The 22,367-nt window shown below is 41.1% G+C and overlaps 1 protein-coding gene across 1 annotated transcript; it reads left to right on the forward strand.

Moving 5' to 3' along the window:
* The first annotated feature begins 7,700 nt into the window (after nucleotides 1-7,700).
* On the forward strand, nucleotides 7,701-21,181 carry elapor2a (endosome-lysosome associated apoptosis and autophagy regulator family member 2a). Its single transcript, XM_023403988.2, has 22 exons — nucleotides 7,701-7,981; nucleotides 9,637-9,757; nucleotides 11,536-11,725; nucleotides 11,810-11,957; nucleotides 12,819-12,908; nucleotides 13,621-13,726; nucleotides 13,820-13,972; nucleotides 15,045-15,133; nucleotides 15,239-15,419; nucleotides 15,538-15,666; nucleotides 16,272-16,362; nucleotides 16,462-16,564; nucleotides 16,653-16,790; nucleotides 17,758-18,021; nucleotides 18,137-18,310; nucleotides 18,439-18,625; nucleotides 18,837-18,933; nucleotides 19,028-19,129; nucleotides 19,267-19,393; nucleotides 19,712-19,890; nucleotides 20,205-20,373; nucleotides 20,467-21,181. Exons 1-22 carry the CDS (start codon nucleotides 7,886-7,888, stop codon nucleotides 20,533-20,535), a joined length of 3,003 nt encoding a protein of 1,000 aa, XP_023259756.1. The 5' UTR covers nucleotides 7,701-7,885; the 3' UTR covers nucleotides 20,536-21,181.
* The last annotated feature ends 1,186 nt before the right edge of the window (nucleotides 21,182-22,367 follow it).

The raw sequence follows: 22,367 nt of genomic DNA on the forward strand, positions 1-22,367 counted from the left end.
AAGGGGATACTGTCAGTCACTGTAAGGTCATCACTGAATAACAAACACATTAATCTAATGTACACGACCAGTCACATGTCAGGAAATAAATGCCTGCATGAGGCTGAATGAAGTAAGTTGTAGTTATCAGGCAATAAAATAGTGAGGCCACGGATCTTAGTACAATGGGGACAAAAGCATGTTTAATAACATTGTGATTTGGTATGGGGATACACATATAGGTCTACAGCCACAGATACAAGTGGGTAACACATGCTTAGTTTCCTTCTTATCTGTGAAATACTGAAACCTACTTTTGCGACTGAAATGTCTGTGCCAACACAACAACAAATTACTGTCAAACACCGTATATGTAAATACAGCTCAGGTGGCAGTTTGAGGCCAGTGTCAGGACAGACAGTTATTGTTTCATAGGGGAATGTTCATGTTCTTTGCTCTCTGTCATCCTGTTCAAACCAACCCCTCTATTTGCCTAATAACAGTGTTTAGTCATCTTTTACTACTGTGTGTGGCTATGTATGTGTGTGTGTGAGAGAGTGTGATACTGAAGAGTTTATATTATTGTTTCTAGGCCATTCTTTTATGATCCATGTAAGCATTGTTCCTGCGTGTGTGTGTGTGTGTGTGTGTGTGTGTGTGTGTGTGTGTGTGTGTGTGTGTGTGTGTGTGTGTGTGTTTGTGTGTGTACTGTGCTAAATGTTCAGATACAACCGTGGTTTCAGCTCTGGATAAAGTGCCCAATAAACATGTTCACCTTCAAGGGAGGGTGCAAAGATAAATGCAACTACCGTATTATCACACACTGATATGGACACACACAGAAACACATGCACACACAGATAAAGCATTGGGGCCGAGGGGATCAAAGCTACATCTGTTGTACTGGATGTCTTAACAAAGACACTAATGATAAAACCTGAAGAATTACACATTGTGGAATGACACACAAGACTGACACATAATGACTCAAAAGTCATCTTTTGTTAGTCATCCTCACACACTCCTCATTTTTCTTACTTGACATACTGCACAGTCTTTTCACATCATGCCTGTCATTTATTGCCAGTGTCGTCACATTCAGTCCCTTGAGTTCTACAACAGAGGGGGCATTAATTTGCGCCTCAAGGGCAGGAATCGCTGAGGCTTATGGCTGTGATTTATGAGTGGTCAACTGATAAGGAGCTGGAGAGCTGCAAGGGTTAATGCACATGCTCAGATCATGCCTGTGCTCCAGTGGGTCAATCAACCTTTTTTTTTTTTACCTGTTGTCATGATCACAGTTCAAAGAGGAAGCAACCATGGGCCTTTGACATGATTATTATTAAACTTTGTTGAAGTAAACATTATGAAATGTTTCCTGTTTCCATAGAAAGAGGGGAACATGCTTAAGAATTACTGTTTTGCAACTCATTCTGACACAGCAGAATAATAGCTATGTCGGGGCATAGGGCTGATTCTATAGATTCACGCCCTTATTACCCATGGAGGTGTCCGCAACAAACATGTGTTGTGCTGCTGGCCAGTGAGCGACTCTGCTGCAGTTTTATTGGGAGGCTGTTTCATGGTTGTTAAAGAGCTCTTTTACATTTGAGTAACGGTTACAGTTGGCCCAATGCTTTAGTCGGTCAAGGAATTTAAAATTCTTATTCTAAGCTTGTATCAGGCTGCCACAATAAATCAGCCATGTGTTTAATACTTTCACGACAAATCTCTTAACTTCAGCCGTATCACACTGACAATCCTCCGGCCTAAAACGATCAACCTAACAGATGTCTAAACATCTGCTGGTGAGACGTCTCCCTTTGGATTAAGTAATCTGCAGCGTAAACTCCAGGATTCCTATTAACACCCCACCCCCCCACCCCCATTCTTCTGCAGTTTCCACTGCTGATCAGCATTATTGATCAGAGGAAAAGCCTTACATAATGCCTCATCCTCCTCCTTGAATAAGGAGGAAATCCTCGTGCATGGTCGCTTTTGGTCAAGACTAAATAGAAACAATACTCTCAGCAGACAAATACACATATACAAGCACACACGCACGCACGGGCACCCATGCGTGTCGTTAAGAGAGATCAGTGAAACACAGATCATGTTGAACAGGAACTCAGGATACGTTTCACTGACACTCTATCTATCTACAGTCACTGAGCGGTCTGCCCGCAAAGTGGCTGTGTGAGGGTGCACACGTGTGTTTTGATTTTTGCATCTCTGATAAGAAATAGTTATAGTGTGATGAGGCATGCATGAATTAAATACAGCCACAGGGAAATGAGCTTTGACTTACTGCAAACCTCTTACAAAGTGGATGAATAACTTTATTTGGGTTCTACACTCCCTCTTGTGGTTATATAATGTATTACATGAAATCTACACTCAACTGCAGTAGCTGTTATAGAAAAAAGAAACAGTGCATATCTGTAAAATATCACAGTTAAATGAAAAGATAAATAAGCGTCCACAACAAAATAAGCATATCAGTTGAAATCAGAACTTATTAACCACAGTCTTCTTACCTTCGGTTGTCTGATAATAATGGAGGGTCTTGGGATTTGAGGATATTTCAGCTTCAGCTCTGGACTACACTCCAATTCCAGCTCATCATCATCTGAAGTCTGGGAGAGGCTACGGCAGGGTGGAGGTGACTCAAAGCATGGGTCATCATCTTTGTCCTGAGGGTGGCAGGTAGAGTTTGAGTTGGTACTGTTTACTTTTCTGGTTCTGGTGGAGTGGGTGGAGATACAGCTGACAGTCCTCTGTGGCCGCTTGTGCTGCGGATCCTCCTGTGGGCTGCCTGTTGGGGCTTCAGGCTGGGATATAACTGGATCTGCAGCTGGGAGCCCATGGTTATTTCTGCTTCGTCTGGAGTTGTTTGGCTCCTGAGCAGGAGCCGGATCAGTGTTAACATCAGATGGATTACCAAAACAGTGGCCCAGAGATGAGCAGGGTAGTCCATGCATGCTGGTGGATTTACAAGTTACCAAGAGAGACAGTAAAACAAATCCTAATTGCACTGACATTAGGTGGATCTGGGGTTCCCAGTCTGTGGGGCAACATTAGGCAGTTAATCTGAACTGGCTTCTTGTACATCATCAAACACTAGAGTGGAGTTTGAACAATTCCCAATGAGGGATATACATCATTACATTTAAGTGGGATGAAGGGAAATACTCTAAGTGTATGCACTACATAAGAATGAGCCAACCCTTTCCACACTTGTGAAGTGATGTATGAAATAAAAACATCTCTTTATCAAAGGAGGACGTTCATTATGATCCATGCCAACAAATATAATAAATAAATGTCCTTCATTTCAGTATGTCCTCTTGCAGCATCAATTGTCTGTTTGTCCAGCAGCAGCTGTGGACGTTAGGTTATCAGTGTATCACAGACTTAACCTTAAAAGTCCAGGCTGTGTCGGCCGTTTCATGGTCAGTAGGTCAATCTGTCATCACATCATTCTCTCTTTCTCCGAAAATAGATTCCCATCCAGGCTGCTTCTAAGTGGCTTCAGCCAGTTTTTCTTTGGCGGCATACAGATGAGGGTCACGCTTTTCTCAGTCCTTCATAGTCCCTTGTCTGCCTCCCTGACAAGCTGCATGTGCATGAGCGTCTCAGGGTTTTTGTGCAGTGTGTCAGTGCTGGGTGTCTCATTACGCAACCAGGTAGTCCCTGGTCTGTTGTGAGTTTGGAGGCTGGGGTTGGGCCTCACTGATCTAGCAAGACTCTGGTTACCATCTGATCCAGGGTCAGTTACTAATACACCTGCCCTACACTTCACCACTGTTAATTAATGAACTCATCTGATCACAGAGCAGCTGCCTGGAGTGTAAAGGTTACTGGAGTGCTACAGATGGTTGAATATGAGAGTTCAAGTTACAGGCAAACACCGTAAGTGATAGGCCTCAGATGAGACAGAGAAAGGAGAAAGAGAGAGAGAGAGAGAGAGAGAGAGAGAGAGAGAGAGAGAGAGAGAGAGAGTTCCCCTCCTCACAGAATGACTGAGACAGGAGAAACCCAGCTGCCCTTAGGTGACGCCTACTTAAATATTCATACAATCACATAAAGCAGACTTGCATCTATATTTTATCCAGCCTGGTCTATTGGTGAATATGTATTTTTCATAAGAAAATATCAAGTGTAGTATTGCGAAAAAAATGCTTTGTTAGGTCACCTGCGCAGGTTTGGATTGGTTCTCTGGATTTTGATTGGTTATTTAACCAGATAATGTTTCAATGCAGGCTTTTACTGGTTAAAATGTCTGAAAACAACAATTATATATAACCTATAAAAAACACTTTGAGGATGATGGTCTACAACAAGACCTTGTGGCCATAAAATATATGGGAGTGCTGCACTCATGAAAGCCCTGCATTTGAATGAAGTAAAATATCTCTTTGAATCTGTTTACAAGAAAATTAAACACCACATACAACTGTACTTAAAGATGAATTACATGTGTGCTTTTGGTTCAAATTACATATTAGGTGTCAAGTTCAATGATTAGGCTACATTTTGGTGATAGCACAGTGATGATGAGATTAAATCAAAAATATTGTTGGTGCCAAGAAACAGGGTGATCCACAAAAACAGCAGAATTCACTGCCAAGTTTCCAGAAATGTCTGAAAGGGCAAATTCTGCCAGGTCAGTTAAAATTGCATCCTGTCATTTTTGACAATAGGAATCCTGCATGTTGGTGTTTCAACAAGGGGAAGGAACGTGGGCAGCTTCTTTCAGCCCTGGCAGAATCAGCACTTGAGATTCACTTTAATGCAGAAAGTGTAGATCATACAGACTGCTGATGATCTTCACTTCAACCACAGCTGATTATATTCTTTTAGATCATTAGTTTAGATCAACCACAGCTGATTATATTCTTTTAGATCATTAGTTTGTTTTGCCATCATTGATTTAAATGAGGTTGACAAAATGTTAGAAACACCTGTCGGTATAACACAATACAATTCAACTGCAACCCAAACTACAGCGTTCAAAATGACTGTAAAGTTGAATCAACACCTCTCAAAAACAGTTTCAACACAAACTGAACATTATAACCTTCATGAAGGTAGAAGTTATTCCATAGTTGTTGTATTAAACTGTGTTAGCTTTAGTGAGATGTACCTAATAATCTGGCAACTGACTGTGAAATAACAAGTGGAAAATGAAGTCCATCTCTCACATCTAGATATAGAACTTCCAGGTCTAGATTTTGAGCATTTCTGCATCTGTATCATTTACGTCTCATGATGTATTCTCAAATATAACATTGGACATTCAAAAGTAGATTTATAAGTTACACTCTTAGAATCAGATGTGTTGGTTGGTTCACTGTCCCCTAATCTAAATAAGTCCGTATGAACAAACAGTGTGTGATTGTATCTCTTTCCCACAAACTGTATCCACCATACACTTAATTGGAAAGAGATGCACAAAAATGACCAAATGGGATTAATTTGTGTTTAATAAACATGATTTTTGAATACTGAAATGAATAAAATAATGATTTGTTGCATTATAGATTTTGTTTAGATTGCCTGCTCTCCTCTGTAACCCAGCATGTTTTGTTATGCAATGTATACAATGTGACCACCTTGTACACCAGGCATCTTCTCCTGTACAGTGATCTTATCCTGGTGGCTCTGCCAGGGTCTGATAGTTGCAGGACTCTTCTCTTGTAGTTGTGGATGTGCTGTAAGGAGACATGACAAAGAAACACAACAACAATCACATAAAATTATATTACTCATGTGGAGCAAAGGGAGACTAACATCTGTATGTGTTTAGTAATGCAGTTAATTGGTACACTGGCAGACCTACATGCAGGGTATCTGCAGGCCCTTGGATATTAATAAAACATATTCTTACACACACAAAACACACAAACATCTCTTTAATGAAGACTAAACATTACTCAGGTAATAGACCTCATACATAATCTCTATCCTCTCAAGGGGTATTTCAACAAGCCCTCATGTAAACAAATTCACAATTGTGTTTGTCCTGTCTCTTTCAATATGAGAAACTAAATCTGATATGAACACTCCCACATACTCTCTTATTAAAGCAACTTTGTGTTGTGAGTGTGGCTTACCCTGACATATTGAACCAGGGCGTGATTATGAAACATGCCTGATCTCTTTTTTCTCAATAAGTAAACAGAGATATAGTTTGCACTCAATATTTAGAAGCTTAGAAGGACTCTTTAGTTGAAAGAAAATTTAATCATGAGTCAGAGAGCAGCTAATGGTGTAAACTGTGCTAAACTGTGTATCTTGTAAAGACAAAATTGCATTTTAAAAAACACCCAAACAGGATTTAATGACCCATCTTTCCTTTAAAAAAAAAAAAAAAAGAGCAGCGCTGCACCATCATACAAGACTGTAGAAGAACTATTCCATCACAATAAACAGGGTGTGTTGTAACTGATAACACCTTTACCCACTCAGGCAGAGAACTATATGCTTACACACTCCAGTCCAGGTCCAGCTTCCTAACCTGAGACTGTATCTTAGCTGCGTCTAAGCTTGGTGGAGGGTTGAAATAATTCATTGTTCAGAGAATGGCCTAACAAGGAAAAGGGCAATACAGAATCATTCTTTGGGCTGTATACTTTTCTGTGTGCCAAACATTCAAAGCCTTTCAAATTCAAAGCCTTATATTCTTGAGGTTCACAGTTGCACATTCCTCTTTTACGACAACAATATTCTTGTGTCACTTTATTTCACTCCACCTCTGTGGGATTCTTAATGCATTAAAACCTTCTGGCAAACCCAAACAGGTATGGAGTGCTTATTAGCACCAACTATTCATATTCTACCATGAAACTTAGAACTGACCTCTATTAAAGTTGACCTCTATTAGAGTTTGCCCTCCTCCATAACGGGCCTGGTCCTGGACTTTGTAGCTGAAGAAGCTGCACTCACTTTGCCAGACCTTCCTGGTTGTCAGTGAGTCATTTATGTCTATCAAAACTATTCAGTTTAGGCACCAAACTCCATCATTGGCAGATAGATAACACATCAACAACAATACAGCCGGCTACATGACCATGCGGTAATAAGCCGTTGCAGAGCTCGGCTTCCCTCTGGCGGCCATTGGTATGGACCACAACGATTGGGATTTAAGAACAATATGCTGCATCTACCCGCAGGTTTTCAAGATAAGGACAAAATGCGGCTACGTCTTTTCAAAATTTCCATTCTCACGGCGACATTAGCCTAAACAAAAGCTGCTGTTAACGTGCCTTTATCGCTTAATTTTATAAACTAATACATAGAGTTTACAAATCATATTGTCCATCATGTTGTAATTGTTTTGTCACGATAGCCACAAGACAACAAAATCTGTTTTTTTCCCGAACGACGTCACAGGAGCGCCAGAGCCGGTGGGTAAAAGGCACAAACACGTCTGCGTCAAATTAGCACGTACAACCACAAAATACAAAGCCTAGTACCGTTTTGCCTTCAAATTAAAGCGACAAACGAGTTCACCGTTAGGAAAATGGAAGCTTTGTTGCACAAAAAGAACATTGGTGTACACATACAGAAAAACCATATCCCAATTAACTCTAAAAAATAGAAATGACAAAACAAACTGGTGACTGATATTATCCTCACAGGTGCGTTGCTTGTTTTTTTTTTTGAAGCACGTAACCGGAAGTGCTTCCATATTCTTCCATCTTGAGCTTGATGAGGCAGCCTAGGAGCGCACAGTCAGAGGATAATCGCAGGTGGAGAGGGTCACAATCTGCCGGCAAGAGGCGACAAGCAGTTGTCGATCAAGCTTTAATCTGGCTCAGGTTTATGATACAATCATCTCTCCTGGATCCAGGTAGCTGTTGTGTTTTTTCACCCCCCCCTTTTCCTCATTCGATGATCCACAATGCGGTCCTCGGCTTGGTTTGTCGCCAGTTGCGCTCTCATCCTCTGCACGCTCGGGTTGATTGACGGGGCCAAAGGACAGCGACAGTGTAGTGAGGTGAGAGATGCCCAAGCCGATCAATAACGCTTTATCCTTTGTCACAGCCTCCGCTTTTATTGTTAGAGCTCGGCACAGAGAATGGCAAGTAGAAGAAGAAGAAAAAAAAAAACGCCCTGGTTGGGCTGTTATGGCTGCACACGCTGACAGTGAGTTGGTAATCCAGTGACCATATCAAATACGATTAAAAATTGATGACACATTTTCGGGTTGATTTATGGTGTGATCTTTAAAAACATCATTTTGCAGCACATGGGAAAACAAAAGGCACCTCTGCTTTTTTATTATTTTTAATTTTTTTTAAGAGAGCAAGTTTGAACATCATGGAGGAGCATGAATCTCTGATGTGGTCTGGTTTATGTTGAACTTCAGCACTCATTGCTGCTCTGGCCGTTATCAGTTTCCTGCATGAACTGGCCCTTTCCTTCCCTCTGGTCTGGCTCAGCTCAACACCTCAGCATAGGATGGCAGCCACAGTCACTCACAGACAGTCCCAAGATAGATGAGCAGCAAGTAAGTTATTGGCTCAATCTCTGTTTTCACACCGGCAGAGAGATTACTGCAGCTCCCCAGTTAAGGTGCTAAATTGCTGTGCTGCTGGCTTTAGCTCTTGTGCAGCAAGATTATTTTTCTTGAATGACTACATGTGACATCAGAGCTGATGTGTTGGTTTAAATTACAGTGCCAAGTCGAGGCTGTCATGCTGAATTGTGTGAGATGAGTATTGAAAGTCTGCCATATCACTTATTGAGCACATCCCTTATGGTTATCACAAGAGATAACAAGGGTTTAGTGCAACAGAGTTCAGAATACAATCCCATTCTTTGTAGATGTCTTGTGCATTGAGTTTCAGCATTGAGTTTAGTCTACACTAATGCTCGATGCAGCCTCATTTCGCTTGTCCCTTATCAACAGTGTAACTGGGCTCTATCATTAGACCCACAAACACCAGAGAAAATCATTCCACACACAACAGCATGCATGTGCTGGTGTCAAAATCTGGTTTGGCTCAAGGAGCACCATTATGTAAACTGTCAGAAATTAGGCCACCCTGCTCTGTAGATGGAAAGATGGAAAGAAGCTCTGAGGAAGAGAGTACATTAAGCTAGTGCTTTTTACTCCAGACCACTGATTGAAACTAAAACATGCAATAATCAAGTGACTAAATGGTAAGTTCGAAGGTAAGGTTTAATTATATAGCACTTTTCACAGACATGAGTCTCAAGTGACTAAATGTTCCTCTTAGAAAAGTAAGGAGCTGCTGGTAAAACGCCTGCCCCTGCTTCAGCAGCAGCCCACTGCTTCCCTCACCCCCATCCCCATCGCCGTGGAGATGGTATGTTGTGTATCCAAGGCGGTTGTGGCCTGAGAGATAACGCCGTAACCGGCGCTCATCTTTTGTAAGCCTGACCAGCTGGATATGCAAGTTAGGTACAGTGTTTGTTGCTAATGCAGTAGCTCCATCCACTTAGTCCACTTTGATTTGCAAAACATTCTCACTCAGAATGAGATGACTCAGGACTCTTATTTGGGTGGAGGCTTTTTGTGGTGTGGTGTTTTCTGACCTGCCTCTCGCCTACATTTGCCTAATATTTGAGTCCAAGACTGTGGTGGTGACTGATTTCTAATATAGATGGTTTGTGTGTAATCGGCAGACGGACTACTACTATGAGTACACAGAGTGCGACAGTACAGGATCTCGGTGGAGAGTGGCCATCCCGCAAAGAACTGGGGCCTGCACTGGACTACCAGAGCCAGTACGCGGCACAGAGTGCAGTAAGTACATGCCGGTGTGTAAGAGACTGAAAGATAATGTGTGTATTTCGTCTACTTATCAGTAGCCTAGCATTTCCACCACTACAGTCTGACTGTCCCTGTTTAGATATCCTCAAACCAATCACAGAACAATGCCACAGGCCAATAACCTCAGAGCAAAACCCTGTCATGTAATCTCTCTCTGCCGACCCACTGCACGAGCCACATCATCAACAGGCAATGTTGTCGCTCAAAATTATTGTGTCTAATATAAGTTGCCATGTTCAAATAGTGAATGCTAATGTATTTCCATTGAAGCAGATTTGCTAAGTGAAAGGTGAGTCAAGGTAAATTCTTCTTTTTGTTGGGGGTGGGGTGGTAGGTTGGCAGATGGACTCAATGATGTCTGACTGGTTGTGAAAAGTGGCTTATCATAGTGGAGCCAGAAAGGCAAATGTAAAAGCACACATTCTACAAGGTGGTCATACAAGTTTGTTCTTTGTTAGACTTCCCTGGAACAGGTTTGCTCTGCACTCTTACAACACTGCTTCACTTAACCTCCTAGGACCTGGCGTCCACATATGTGGACCTCACATTTTGGGTTCTCTAGACCACAATACTAACTGTTTCTCAACAAGGGCCTGGTGACCACATATGAGGATATTATACTGCCACTCAGTAATCGAAATTTAAAACTAATGTCCTCATATGTGGACATCATTTTTCTCAGGTCCCAATCAGCCTATATAGCAAAGAATAGAGCTCGGGTCTTAGGAGGTTAAGGCTCAATTGGGAATATCACTGGTGGAATCTGTGTATAAGATAATTGTGCTGCCAGAAAGGTCACTCACAGTATAAGGTGCATGGATCTTTTTCTTTCTGAATCTCAATGGAAAGCAGGTGTTTGCATAGACATTTTACATATTTATGAATTGCAAACTTTGAAACCATTCTGATTTATAATAATGAATCATTATGAGGTGAGTTAAATTATATTAAGGAATGTTAATTTACCTTCATTGTTAGACTTCAACAACAAAATGGAGAGTTCCTTCCACATTGCCTGTGGTTGTTTGCACCTTCCTGTTACATACCTCTGTAAAGGTGAAACGTCTCCAGTGTTAAAAGAGACAAAAGAGCTCTTATCACCTTTTGTCATTTTTCCGTTTCCTTCTTCCTTCTTCCTTCTTCCCACGCTTATGTACACTGGGAGAATACCAGACACTTGTTTCTTCATAACAACTTCTGTAAAATCTTACATAGAATATCATTATGACATCCATCATATCATAATACAATGCAAGAGGCCCAGTCACCAGTTAATTATGTCAGTGCCACAGCAAACTATCCTTGAATCAAATAACACCTTCAAGCACTTCCTGCTGTGTGCTCTAACACACACACCAGATATCCACAAGTAGTACGCACTGCACAAATTGCATACCTTCATACATTTTTTGCAATGGTTGCTTTGAAGCATGGAGAGGGATCCTAATGTCATTTGACCAGATCAGTTATGAGGAAAAGCTGACAGTGTCAAAACATCAGCAGATGCAGAAGGCACTTAGGCTCAGTGGAAAAAGTGCAGAGACAGACACGGTGTGAAACAGGATGTAAGGATTAAATTCCTCGATCACTGCGGCTACATTATACTGAATGTGGCTGAATGCACCAGTGATTGGCATGACAATTTCTGTCATCTTTAGTCTGTTTCATTTTATATTGTTAGGATGATTTTTGATTTTTGTAGCAGAATTCTACTTCATCCCATCCCTCTGTTTCTCTTTCACTTCCCCCAGCCTTTTCTTGTGAGGCAGGGGAGTTCCTGGAGATGTCGGCTCAGGAGTGTACCCAGTGTGCAGCAGGAAGCTACTCGCTTGGCAGTGGCATCCGCTTCGACCAGTGGGATTCAATGCCTGCTGGATTTAGTAGCTTGGCAACCTCCCTGGAAAACAGCCCCCGTGAAGATGACAGGCCCACCTGTAACAGGTGTGCTGAGTGAGATGTAAGAAAAACTGAAAGCCGGGTTGTATGTAAGTTGTAAAAATTAATTTTACATCCTTTTCCTTGCAGTTCTTCTTGGCTACCTCAAGGAAACTATCTGGAGTCCAACAGGGACGAATGCACGGTCTCACTCATCTATGCTGTCCATTTGAAGAAACAGGGCTCTGTCAGTTTTGAGTACCAGTATCCAGACAACAACCTGCTGTTTGAGTTCTTTGTGAGTTTCACACATTTATTATCTTCTATCTTTTTGAAGATTGTGTCTTTTTATTCGTTTGTCTGTCGACCTGTTTAAGTGAATACTGAGCGTGTTTACATAGTGTGCTTGTGTATACACAGCCAGTGAAATGTTTTTGGGCCGTCCTTAGAGAGCTTTTGTATTTCTCATCATAAATGCACTACAAATGGAATATGCACAATGCTAATGGAAAATGCTTTCTCTTTCTTTGCAATTTCTGTGTAACAAGAGCCTCCTATTGTCTGTTGTGAGCTGACATTTGCCACGCCACATTTGACATCATAGCAGGAAAAACAATAACATTATTAATGGCTGTGTTCCATTTGGTTGTATCCTGCTATTGTGCGTGGTGGCTCACTGGCATGTCTTACTGTTTGGACACTTAATTGGAATAGTGCCATAATTAACATTACTGTTTGCACCGTGCTTTTCCTACTGTGGCAAATGAGTCTCTTAATGAGTGCTATACCGAAGGCAAGTTTTGCATTAATTGTAAGACAAATACACTTTATGCTTTCTCCTCAAGGTACCAGTAGGAAACGAGAGGAAAATGTCAATATGAATCTATATCAGAGTCCAGAAAATAAAAAACAACCAATATTAGTTAGACAGTCCACTGTTAAATTAGACAGACTGGTTGAGACAGAGCTGAGGTTGTAAATGTGTTCATGGTATATATTAAGAAGTATTTATTGGAATATACTCCAATATGTAAGGTAGATATTACTGTTACACTTCTGTGCTGTATCAGTGCGCATAATAAATATTGAAATTATAAAACACAACCTTAAGATGTGAGAGTATCAGCTGATGGACACTGCTCCTTTTGTGTGTGCTTAGATCCAGAATGACCAGTGTCAGGAGATGGATCAGTCTACTGATACAAAGTGGCTCAAGCTGACCAATCATGGTGAATGGGCAACTCATACAGTAAGTGCTGCATGCTGTCAGATGAACAATGGCTGTGGAAGACAGATCTTTGACAGCTGGCCTCAGTAAATGTGTTGAACTCAAGAAATGGGTGGATACAAGCAATAGGCCTGCTACAGAAAGACGCTGGCATTGTTTTTTTTATTGTTTTCTCCAGTATTTTTCCAGACACTGAAATTAGTTCAGTCCTGTATTATTGTGGAAATGTGCAATTAGCTGCAATGCTAGGAGGAGTGTTAATACAGTTTGTGGATCTTTTTGAAAGCACATAATGTTTTATTTTTCTTTAATTCATGGTCAAGTCTACTAAAACAGGTTTTTATGAGGGCAAAAACACTATTTTTGCTGTTCTGAGGCAGCTAGCCAACAAGGCTGTAAAATGTTTCTGCAAGAGAAAATACATCTAAGGAAGTTTAGCAATTTAATCTGCAAAATGCTTTTTTCAGGACTAATCAGATTTATAACTTGGACTAATGAAATAAACCATCTGAACTAAAATGACTTGTGATTTATTTTCAGAATATGCATTGTGCAGTTTTAGACTTTATTTTTATTAGTTTTTTTTTTTTAAATTCAGATCTTCAGTAAAAATGCAGTGGAGTCTCTACTCTTATATCATATCCAGCATTAGTGCTGATCTCATTTAAAGACTTGTTTCTAACTTTTCGTTTCATAGTTTGACTGATAATATGTGTATTTTCATGTATTCTAGGTGAACCTGAAATCTGGCACCAACATCCTCTACTGGAGGACAGGAGGAATGTTGATGGGGACCAAAGTGGTAAAACCTGTTTTGCTGAAAAATGTCCAAATAGAAGGTCAGTAAGATATTTCCTTCTTTTTTTTTTCCGACCCTCTCTTTGTACTCGGTGACAAATTGATGCCCTAATTCTTTGCACTAATTCTACCAGGAGTTGCCTACACATCAGAGTGTTTTCCGTGTAAGCCAGGGACGTTCAGTCGAGTCCCAGGCTCCTCTACGTGTGAGCCCTGTCCTCGAGATACCTACTCTGGCCACGGTGCCAGCTCCTGCACCCCTTGTAACACCACCACTCAATACGCAGGTGGGAACACACTCTGACACACAGAGAAAGATGTGCACATATTCACACTCTATGGAACAACATAATGAAGCTGCACTGCAGTATTCAGTGCAGCCTAATTGTTATCAGCACTACTTACAGAATCGCACAACACAGCCAAAGGATAGGGAGAGAGCTTGTCCTATTTTCAGCCACATTAGTCAAACAAAAAGTACATGCTTGTTAGTTCAGTGTGGTGTGCCTGTGTGATCACAAGAGAGTAGCAGATTTTGGTAGATGGTGTATGCTCTTGTATTTTCATAAAGCTCCTATATTACTAACATTTTACAAATTTGTTTTCTTATGCCATTTATGAAGATAAAAGTAATGTACTCCCTGGTGTATTTTTGTATATTTCTCAACAGGGATTTAGTTGAATAGATTTTCACATGGAAAACAGTCAATGTAGTAGACCCTGTTTGAGAGTTATGGCCAGCTGTTAGATGATCTCCAATATTATAGATGATTATATTTTGATATTTTAACCTGGTCTAATGAAATGAAAATACAATTTTACTGTTTTTCTTAACCAAGACATTGCCTCTTTAATCTACCTTGATATAAAGTATCTTCATGTACTATCATATAATGCTGTAAATGCATTTCCTGTTTAGTAAAGTCACTGAGAAGTGACTGTGTGAAGGCTAAAGTATTTTGAACATATTACATATTTAATTCAGTACACCTCTTCATGCATATTGTATTACCTGAGCTCCACTGTTGTGTTTTTAGTAGTCTCCTACCAGAAGTCTTTTTAAAGAGCAAATTATTCTTTCTGTTCTTCTTTTATTCTTCATTTGTATTCACATCATGTATCAAGCTGTTGTTTTCTTTACTGAATTTCAAATAGAACTCAATGGCTCTCCATTTCATTTGGATTCTTGTGTTTTAATGATTTAGATTTGATGTCTGTTATGTGAAGGCTTTGTAAAGATCATTCAAGTACTACAGTATTTGTAGGATTCTGGGTAAATGATAACATGCAGTTGTACCTTTTTAAACGATGGCAAATTGATTTTTTTTTTTTTTTTTGCTGTATCACCACTTTTCTTAGCTGAGGGATCAGCTGTGTGTAAGGACAGACCTCCATGTTCCAAGAAGGACTATTTCCAGATCCACACAGCATGTGACCATGAAGGCAAGGTGAGAGAAAAGAGGCCACCTTTGGATTACACACTCAGAGGAACCCTACTCTGTAATCACAGTTTCTGTTCTGTTCTGTCACCATCCATCTCTGTGTTATTTCAGACGCAGGTCATATACAAGTGGATTGAGCCTAAGATTTGTCTGGAGGGGGTGACTGGAGCTGAGCCTTTGCGTCCAAGTGGAGCACGAGAGCCCTGCCCCCCTTGCAACCCTGGTTTCTATAACAATGACACAGCCACCTGCTCACCCTGCCCACCTGGGACCTACTCTGACGGGGAGAAACGTACGGGCAACTTTGCTGATTTATTATGTATTCCTCGCTGCCATTTTGCTTCAGTTAGCCTCTGTCTTTTCACTGTGCTGTTTCACTAATTATGTTTTTCATTGTGTCCATGTTACAGCGTGTATGCAGTGTCCAGCAGGCACTGAGCCCACCTTGGGCTACGAGTATAAATGGTGGAATATTCTTCCAGTAAACATGAAGACCTCCTGTTTCAATGTGGGCAACTCCAAATGTGACAGTATGAATGGTGGGTGTTTGTATCTGACAAATTACAGTTTGTTCAGTAGTGCTCTCTCTTTACCTTGGTCTTTTATGCCTCTCTTAAAGGAATAGTTGCACATTTTGAGAAATATGCTCATTTACTTCCTTGCTTCCTTCCTTGATTAGAAGATTGATGGCACTCTCCTTTCTGTATGGTAAATATGAAGCTACCATCAGCAGCCAGTTAGCTCAGCTTAGCACAAAGTCTAGAAACAAGGAGAAACTGCTAGCCGAGCTCTGTCCCAGTGTAACAAAATCCACCTGACATGTTTAATCCACACATAAGCAAAGGTTTAGCCCTGTAAGACCACAACATGTAGTTTTTACATATCAGCCTTTGTATGCATTTTCAGCTGCTTCTCTGAGCCTACAGTCTTAGCTAAGCTAACTGGCTGCTAGTGGTAGCTTCATATTTACTATAAAGGTGTGAGGGTGGTATCGAACATCTCATCTAACTCTCAGCATTAAAGAGAACAAGCATATTTCCCTGCGATTGAACTATTCCTTTCATATGGTTAAACCAGTTAGTGTTATCTAATTGTCTATATTTCTTGAAATAGATGTGTAATGTGGATTTGTTCTGTCTTTCAGGCTGGGAGGTGGCAGGTAATCACATCCAGAGTGGAGCAGGAAGCTCAGATAACGATTACCTCATCCTCAACATCCATGTTCCTGGCTTCAAGTAAGTAGAGTCATGTCGAGTGTCTCCGTCACTCTTGTCACAGTTTCTTTCTCACAGTCTTAATTCCTCCTTTCTTCCTTTTTTTGCATGCCGTGTCAGGCTCCCTACGTCGATGTCAGGCCATTCTGGGACAGAATTCGGTCGTATCACATTTGAGTTTGAAACTTTGTGCACAGCTGATTGTGAGCTCTACTTCATGATGGTGAGAACTGCCCCTGACATATCTTTGCTGCTACTTACATTATTAAATAGATGTTTGGATGAGAAATATCTTGAATGAATCGTTTTAGGATGTAAACAGGAAGAGTACCACAGTAGTGGAGTCATGGGAGAAAAGCAAAACAAGACAGACCTACACACACGTCATGACAAAGAATGCCTCGGTTTCCTACACATGGGCTTTCCAGAGGACTAACCAGCCTTCAGATGTAAGTATGAGTACACACTTAGACATGGATATTTAACTACTTTCAACCACATTCACATTAGGGCTTGAAATATATGATATTTATTGTTTATCATCTATTATTATAATCATGTTGTTGGATTTTCTTTAAATCGGGAATCATTCTTCTCCTCAGTAACTAAATAATGTCCCTGTTGACATTGTTTTCTTAACGAAAACTGCACACTCTAAATTCACATGTATAATGGTGTTCTATATAACATGCAAAGACCTGTGAACATGGTTTTTCACAGTTTCAGTTATGGATAGAGGATGTATAGCAGCTCCTGGCGACTACTAAAACAGAGGTGTATGTGCCAGCACCTTCCCCTTACTCTTGGCTGCAGATGGCTTCCTGCCATCTGCAGACACTTCAGTTAGTTAGTTTTACCTTTAGTCTTAAACCAGTGCACTTTCATGTTGTTGCAGTAGCTGGCAGAGCTGTTGAGGTCAGGCTAGTGTTTTGCTATTGGGAATTTCATAAGCTCAGGAAACTTGACCCACCACCCTCGTGTTTGGCGCCCTAGGTCCAGAAACAAGAAAGCTCAAGAAAAACTTCCTGACAGTTTTATCATCTTCACACAGTCTTGTAAATCTCCTCCACACTAGGTACACCAAACACTCCCTTCTGTTTGGTTTTAAAGATCATTTCTGAGGTGGTGTTAAAACCAACCTACAAATCAAACAAATGACTTTTATCATTGTGGTCACACAGAACCTTGCATAATGTGAAAACATTGGAGAAAATGTTTTTTTTTTTTTTAGGATAGGGCATCCAGCCCACATGCTTTTAATGTCACTGGCAGATTGGGGATTGGTATTAGAGCTTCTGAAAAAAGTTGGTTTGTCTTTGTATCAACCTCTTTAAATGCCACTGAGCCTTTTTAACCACACGCACATTTGAGTCAACACTGTAGTTCATTCTCTACCTGTTTGTTTCTCTCCTTCAGGTTCGTCGGTACGTCAACGACGTGGCATGTATCTACTCCATCAAGGTGAGTAATGCTGTGGATGGAGTGTCCTCTGGGTGTCGGGCCTGTGCCCTCAGCACCCAACCGTCCAGCTCTACCTGTGTGCCTTGCCCACCTGGACATTACATAGACACGCTTACCAGCCAGTGCACGGAGTGTCCACGCAACACATATCTTGTCTCTCACGCCACACCGGGCCCTGAAGCCTGCAAACCCTGCGGACCAGGCAGCAAAAGTGACAAGGTTTGTTGCTGATGTCATTATTCGTTTTTGTGAAATTTTATTATTTGTATGACACACAACCATATTACCTACGTTTGTGTGTGTGTGTGTTTTTATTTATTACATTTTTTTGCAGGACCACACTTATTGTTACAGTGACTGTGACTTCACCCACACAGAGGGCAACGTCACTCTGACCTTTGACTTCAGCGTCCTCGGGTCTGTAGGATCACTGATGAACGGTCCGAGCTTTACCTCCAAAGGAACTAAGTACTTCCACGAGTTCAATATCAGCCTGTGTGGAGGACAGGTGTGAAGAGATAAAACACACACACACACACACACACACACACACACACACACACACACAGAAAATACTTCATTTTTAAAATGTTTGTGTGCACAAATGCATTGCTATATGCTCTTTTTTTAATGAAGGGTCAGCTGGCAGTATGCACGGACAATGTAACAGACCTCTCCATCACCGACTCCCAGAGAGAGAAAGGCGAGGGAGCAAACTCTGTCAAGACCTTCATCTGTCAGTCAACAATTATCCCAGCTAGTGGTCGAGGCTTCCACACAGCACTCTCCTCGCAGTCCATTAACCTGGCTGACACATTCCTTGGTTAGTAGGTGGTCATGGGTTGCTGGCATTATGTAATGCACATTCATTGTTAGTGCGGAGAGCAGTGTTTCGGAGGTTTCACACTGCTGTTTTCTCTTAAGGTTAAATTAACGACACAGAGGAGATGAGACATAAAGAGAAAAGATGGTATTTGTAACATGAATTGTGCCTCTACACAATAAACTGAGTTTTCTTTGTATGTTATGAACAGGAGCAACAGTAGATAATACACTTGATGGAATAAGGGCTAGACCAGAGCTGTACCCCCAGACCTCTAAGAAAGTCCCTGATGTCAACTTCTACTACAGGTACATCTGTCATTTCAGACGGTTTTTTTTTCTACGTCAAAAAAACATGAGTGCTCTAAGGTTCTCTCTTGCTTTCTGTGTGTTTGTTGATAAGGTCCTTTGAGGCGACCTCATCTTGCGATTCGGGTCGGAGTGCAGTGGTGACACTTCGCTGTAACCCAGAGAAGAGCACTAAAGGAGAGCTCTCAGTTCCTAGGTACTACATCTCTGTAACTGTTTCTCCAGTGTCCCGTGCTGAATCGCTCCTAGTCATTTTTACCAACAACTGGCATTACCTTTGTCCATGCTGTGATGTGGTGTAGAAGTGACAAAGTCTGTGTTTGTCTATTGCAGTCAGTGCCCTGCAGGAACATGTGATGGCTGCACCTTTCATTTTTTATGGGAGAGCTCAGGGGCTTGTCCCACATGCACAGAGAGAGACTACCATCGGATTGAGGGAGCCTGCAAGAGAGGACACCAGGTGTGTGTGGTCATAGTAAGAACCGGTGCAGTTTTGTTCTGGTTCTTTGGCAAAGCATTTTTCTCACCCACATCTGATGGGCCTATTTAATAAACCCAAGTCTAAGAAGGGTTATGTTCCCATTGTGGATGCAAACATCCTTAAAGCTGAAAGTCAGCACTTTAATAATCTTTGTCTCACTTGAAATGTAGTGTAAACTGTCCAAATACTTACAGATGGAACAGTATTTGTGCAAAATTCATCTATAAAATTTCCAGTGTATGTTCTGGCTCTATCACATTCTTACTTAATGCTATATATTTGTGCGCTCATCCTCAGGACCTGCTGTATGTGTGGACTGAACCGAAGCTGTGCGTGGGAGGTGTGACCTTGCCTGAAAAGAAAACGTTGCCATGTGAAGGTATGGAGTTCTGGATACGGCTCGGTGCAGGGCTGGGAGCCTTCACTGCGGTGCTGCTTGTCTCCCTCACCTGCTACTTCTGGAAGAAGAACAAACGGTACCGTTTCCTTGTTGCTCTCTCCCGTCTTCCATCTTTCTTCCCTCCTTAATCCCTCCATAACTCTTCCTCTTCGTTAACTTTTTCCCTCTTCCTGCCACACTTTTCTCCCATCCATCCTCCATGTCTTCTTCCTCCCTGTCCTTACTTCTGTCTTCCCCCTCTCCTCTTTTCCTACTTTCTCTCTTCCTTCCTGAAAACTCCTCCTGCCATTCTTTTCCCTTCAGAGTGTCTGTCACGATTCGGGTGGGCAGCATTATTCTTCTTCTTGTATTTTCCTACAGTATTGATTCTGTCACTTGTCTCTTTGCTAGGTTGGAGTATAAGTACTCCCGGCTGGTGATGTCTGCCAATAAGGAGTGCGAGATGCCAGGAGCTGACAGCTGTGCTGTGATGGAGGGAGAGAACGAGGGAGACATGGAGGATGAAGTTGTCTACACGAAGCCCTCTCTGCTTGGCAAACTGAAAGCCATAGCATCCAAGGTGAGAGTAACAGTATTGTTTTACTTTTACTGAGATAAAATGTTGCTATGGTGAAAGTCTTTCACACTATTGTTTGTTTTTTTCTGATTTTAGGGAAATGGTGAGAAGTATGAAAATGTGCAGCTGAACTCATCTCATTCGAAAGCATTGGTGTGGAGCTAGGATAGTGATAAAGTGAGTGGGAGTGAGGGGCGAGACCAGACCTCTCAAAAGACTCTCCACTGATGGACCCCTTTAATCAGCCGCCCCCTTTATGAGCTTTGGTACCTGGATTACCGGCTGTGTGTACATATACACATGCACACATCAGGCACCTGGAGCCAGGTTCAGAGAAGTCACACTAACATGCTGGCCTTAAAGCTTGGTACTACAGAGCCGTCCAACTCGAAGCATAGTACTGTGAAGCAGGTGTGTGTTCCTGGTAATGTTCTGATTCAAACTGATGTCAGAAAGGGTGTTAGAAGAGCTCAGGGTAAGACGAGGACCTACTTGAGATGTTCTGTTTCTATTTATACAGTCTGTGTAGTGTCCAACATTTCTTTAGGCAACCATGGTGTATTTTTCCATCAGGATCACCATGGTTAGTGTGTGTATGTGTGTGTGTGCATCTCCCATAGACGTTTACACAGACTGGTATATTTTGGCCAATAAAAAGCCTATATCTTCTCATATTTTTGTTCTTTTGCTTTGTTGAAGTCACTGCATTGAGATCTGCTGACTAATTGAAAATGAAGATGTCATACAATGCTGACGAAGTTGTGGTATTGACTGTCAATATGTGTCAAATAAATGATGTATTTGTGTAGAAGTCGACCCAGTTTGATTCATTACTCTGTAAGCAGTTTCTTTTGAGAAAACTACCAGTGGACTTGGAAACATAGATACGGTATGTATCTGGGATAGAATCTGAAATAATAATTACAAAAACAACAACAAAAAGAACAACAAAGTAAGATCATGTCTTTTAATTACAAGATTTCTTCTTGTAGTGACAAATATTCACCTGGTTTAACTCTTTTTGAGATTATTTTATAATGAGAATTATTAATGGAGTTCTCCTTAAGGAAAAAGCACAGTTCACATTATATTTACATGTCAGACATGTAAATAAGACATGTCAAGAAGTTTAATCAGTGTTTTCACTCCGTTTGAAAAACTTGAGTGGTGCAGCAGCTGAATATGTTACTAGACAAGCTGAGCTTTCATGGGGGCTGAATGAAGCTTGTAATATTAAGATGATGATTTGACATTTTGCTGATCAAAACTGATTTAACATCTGATATAATGTCACATATTTACTAACTGAGGTTTTTCCTGATCAACTTGCGATTCATTTCTTTTAGTTGTGAGGATGGATTGAACTCTGCACTCGACCAGATTTATTTCCTTGTAAACATTTATCCGTCCAAGGATTTGTGTCTTGTGTGGCCTAAAATTATTCAGTGCTTCAAAAGCCTCTGTCGCTTTGCTTACAAAACAACTTTATCAAACTGTAGAGCTTTGGCCTGCCTTTATATAACAGCTGCTATATGTCAGTGGCCTAAAATGAGCTAATCCCTGATATGATATCCCACAAGCTGGGGTCACAGGAGTTTAGTATTATTATAACATGATGTATTACTTTCAAAATGACCATAAAACAAGTTACATCACCAGCTCTGGGTCAGAATTGGCTACCTTAAGAGTTTCTTGTATTTGAAACTAAACTGCCCCATGATAAATGGGTTCATGGTGTAGCCAACAGTTTTGTGTTCTGCAAGCATGGATATGATTACAGGGACTGAGCTGCCCAGTGTCAAAGTTTGAGTTATTGATATAATGTGAATGTTATACAGCTTACACAGCTTAAGTGGAAAACTAGTTTGAGCTTTCAGTGTGTCCCATTTGGGTTTAAATAATCTTTGACAGCATAATAATATTAATTTGATGGGGCACAGTAACTGAAAATTTCAGGTTCTCACGCCACATCCAAGCAGCACTTTACATGTGAATAT

The sequence above is a fragment of the Seriola lalandi genome, unplaced genomic scaffold (assembly GCF_002814215.2).
Source record: "Seriola lalandi dorsalis isolate HSWRI2012SDOR001 ecotype SW California unplaced genomic scaffold, Sedor1 jcf7180002054188, whole genome shotgun sequence".
NCBI lineage: Eukaryota > Metazoa > Chordata > Actinopteri > Carangiformes > Carangidae > Seriola > Seriola lalandi.

Coding starts and splice junctions, on each gene's coding strand:
- elapor2a (XM_023403988.2), top strand. CDS start 7,886: ATGCGGTCCTCGGCTTGGTTTGTCGCCAGTTGCGCTCTCATCCTCTGC. Junction 18,022..18,136: donor CAGGCAGCAAAAGTGACAAG/GTTTGTTGCTGA, acceptor ATTTTTTTGCAG/GACCACACTTATTGTTACAG. Junction 19,394..19,711: donor CCTGCAAGAGAGGACACCAG/GTGTGTGTGGTC, acceptor GCTCATCCTCAG/GACCTGCTGTATGTGTGGAC.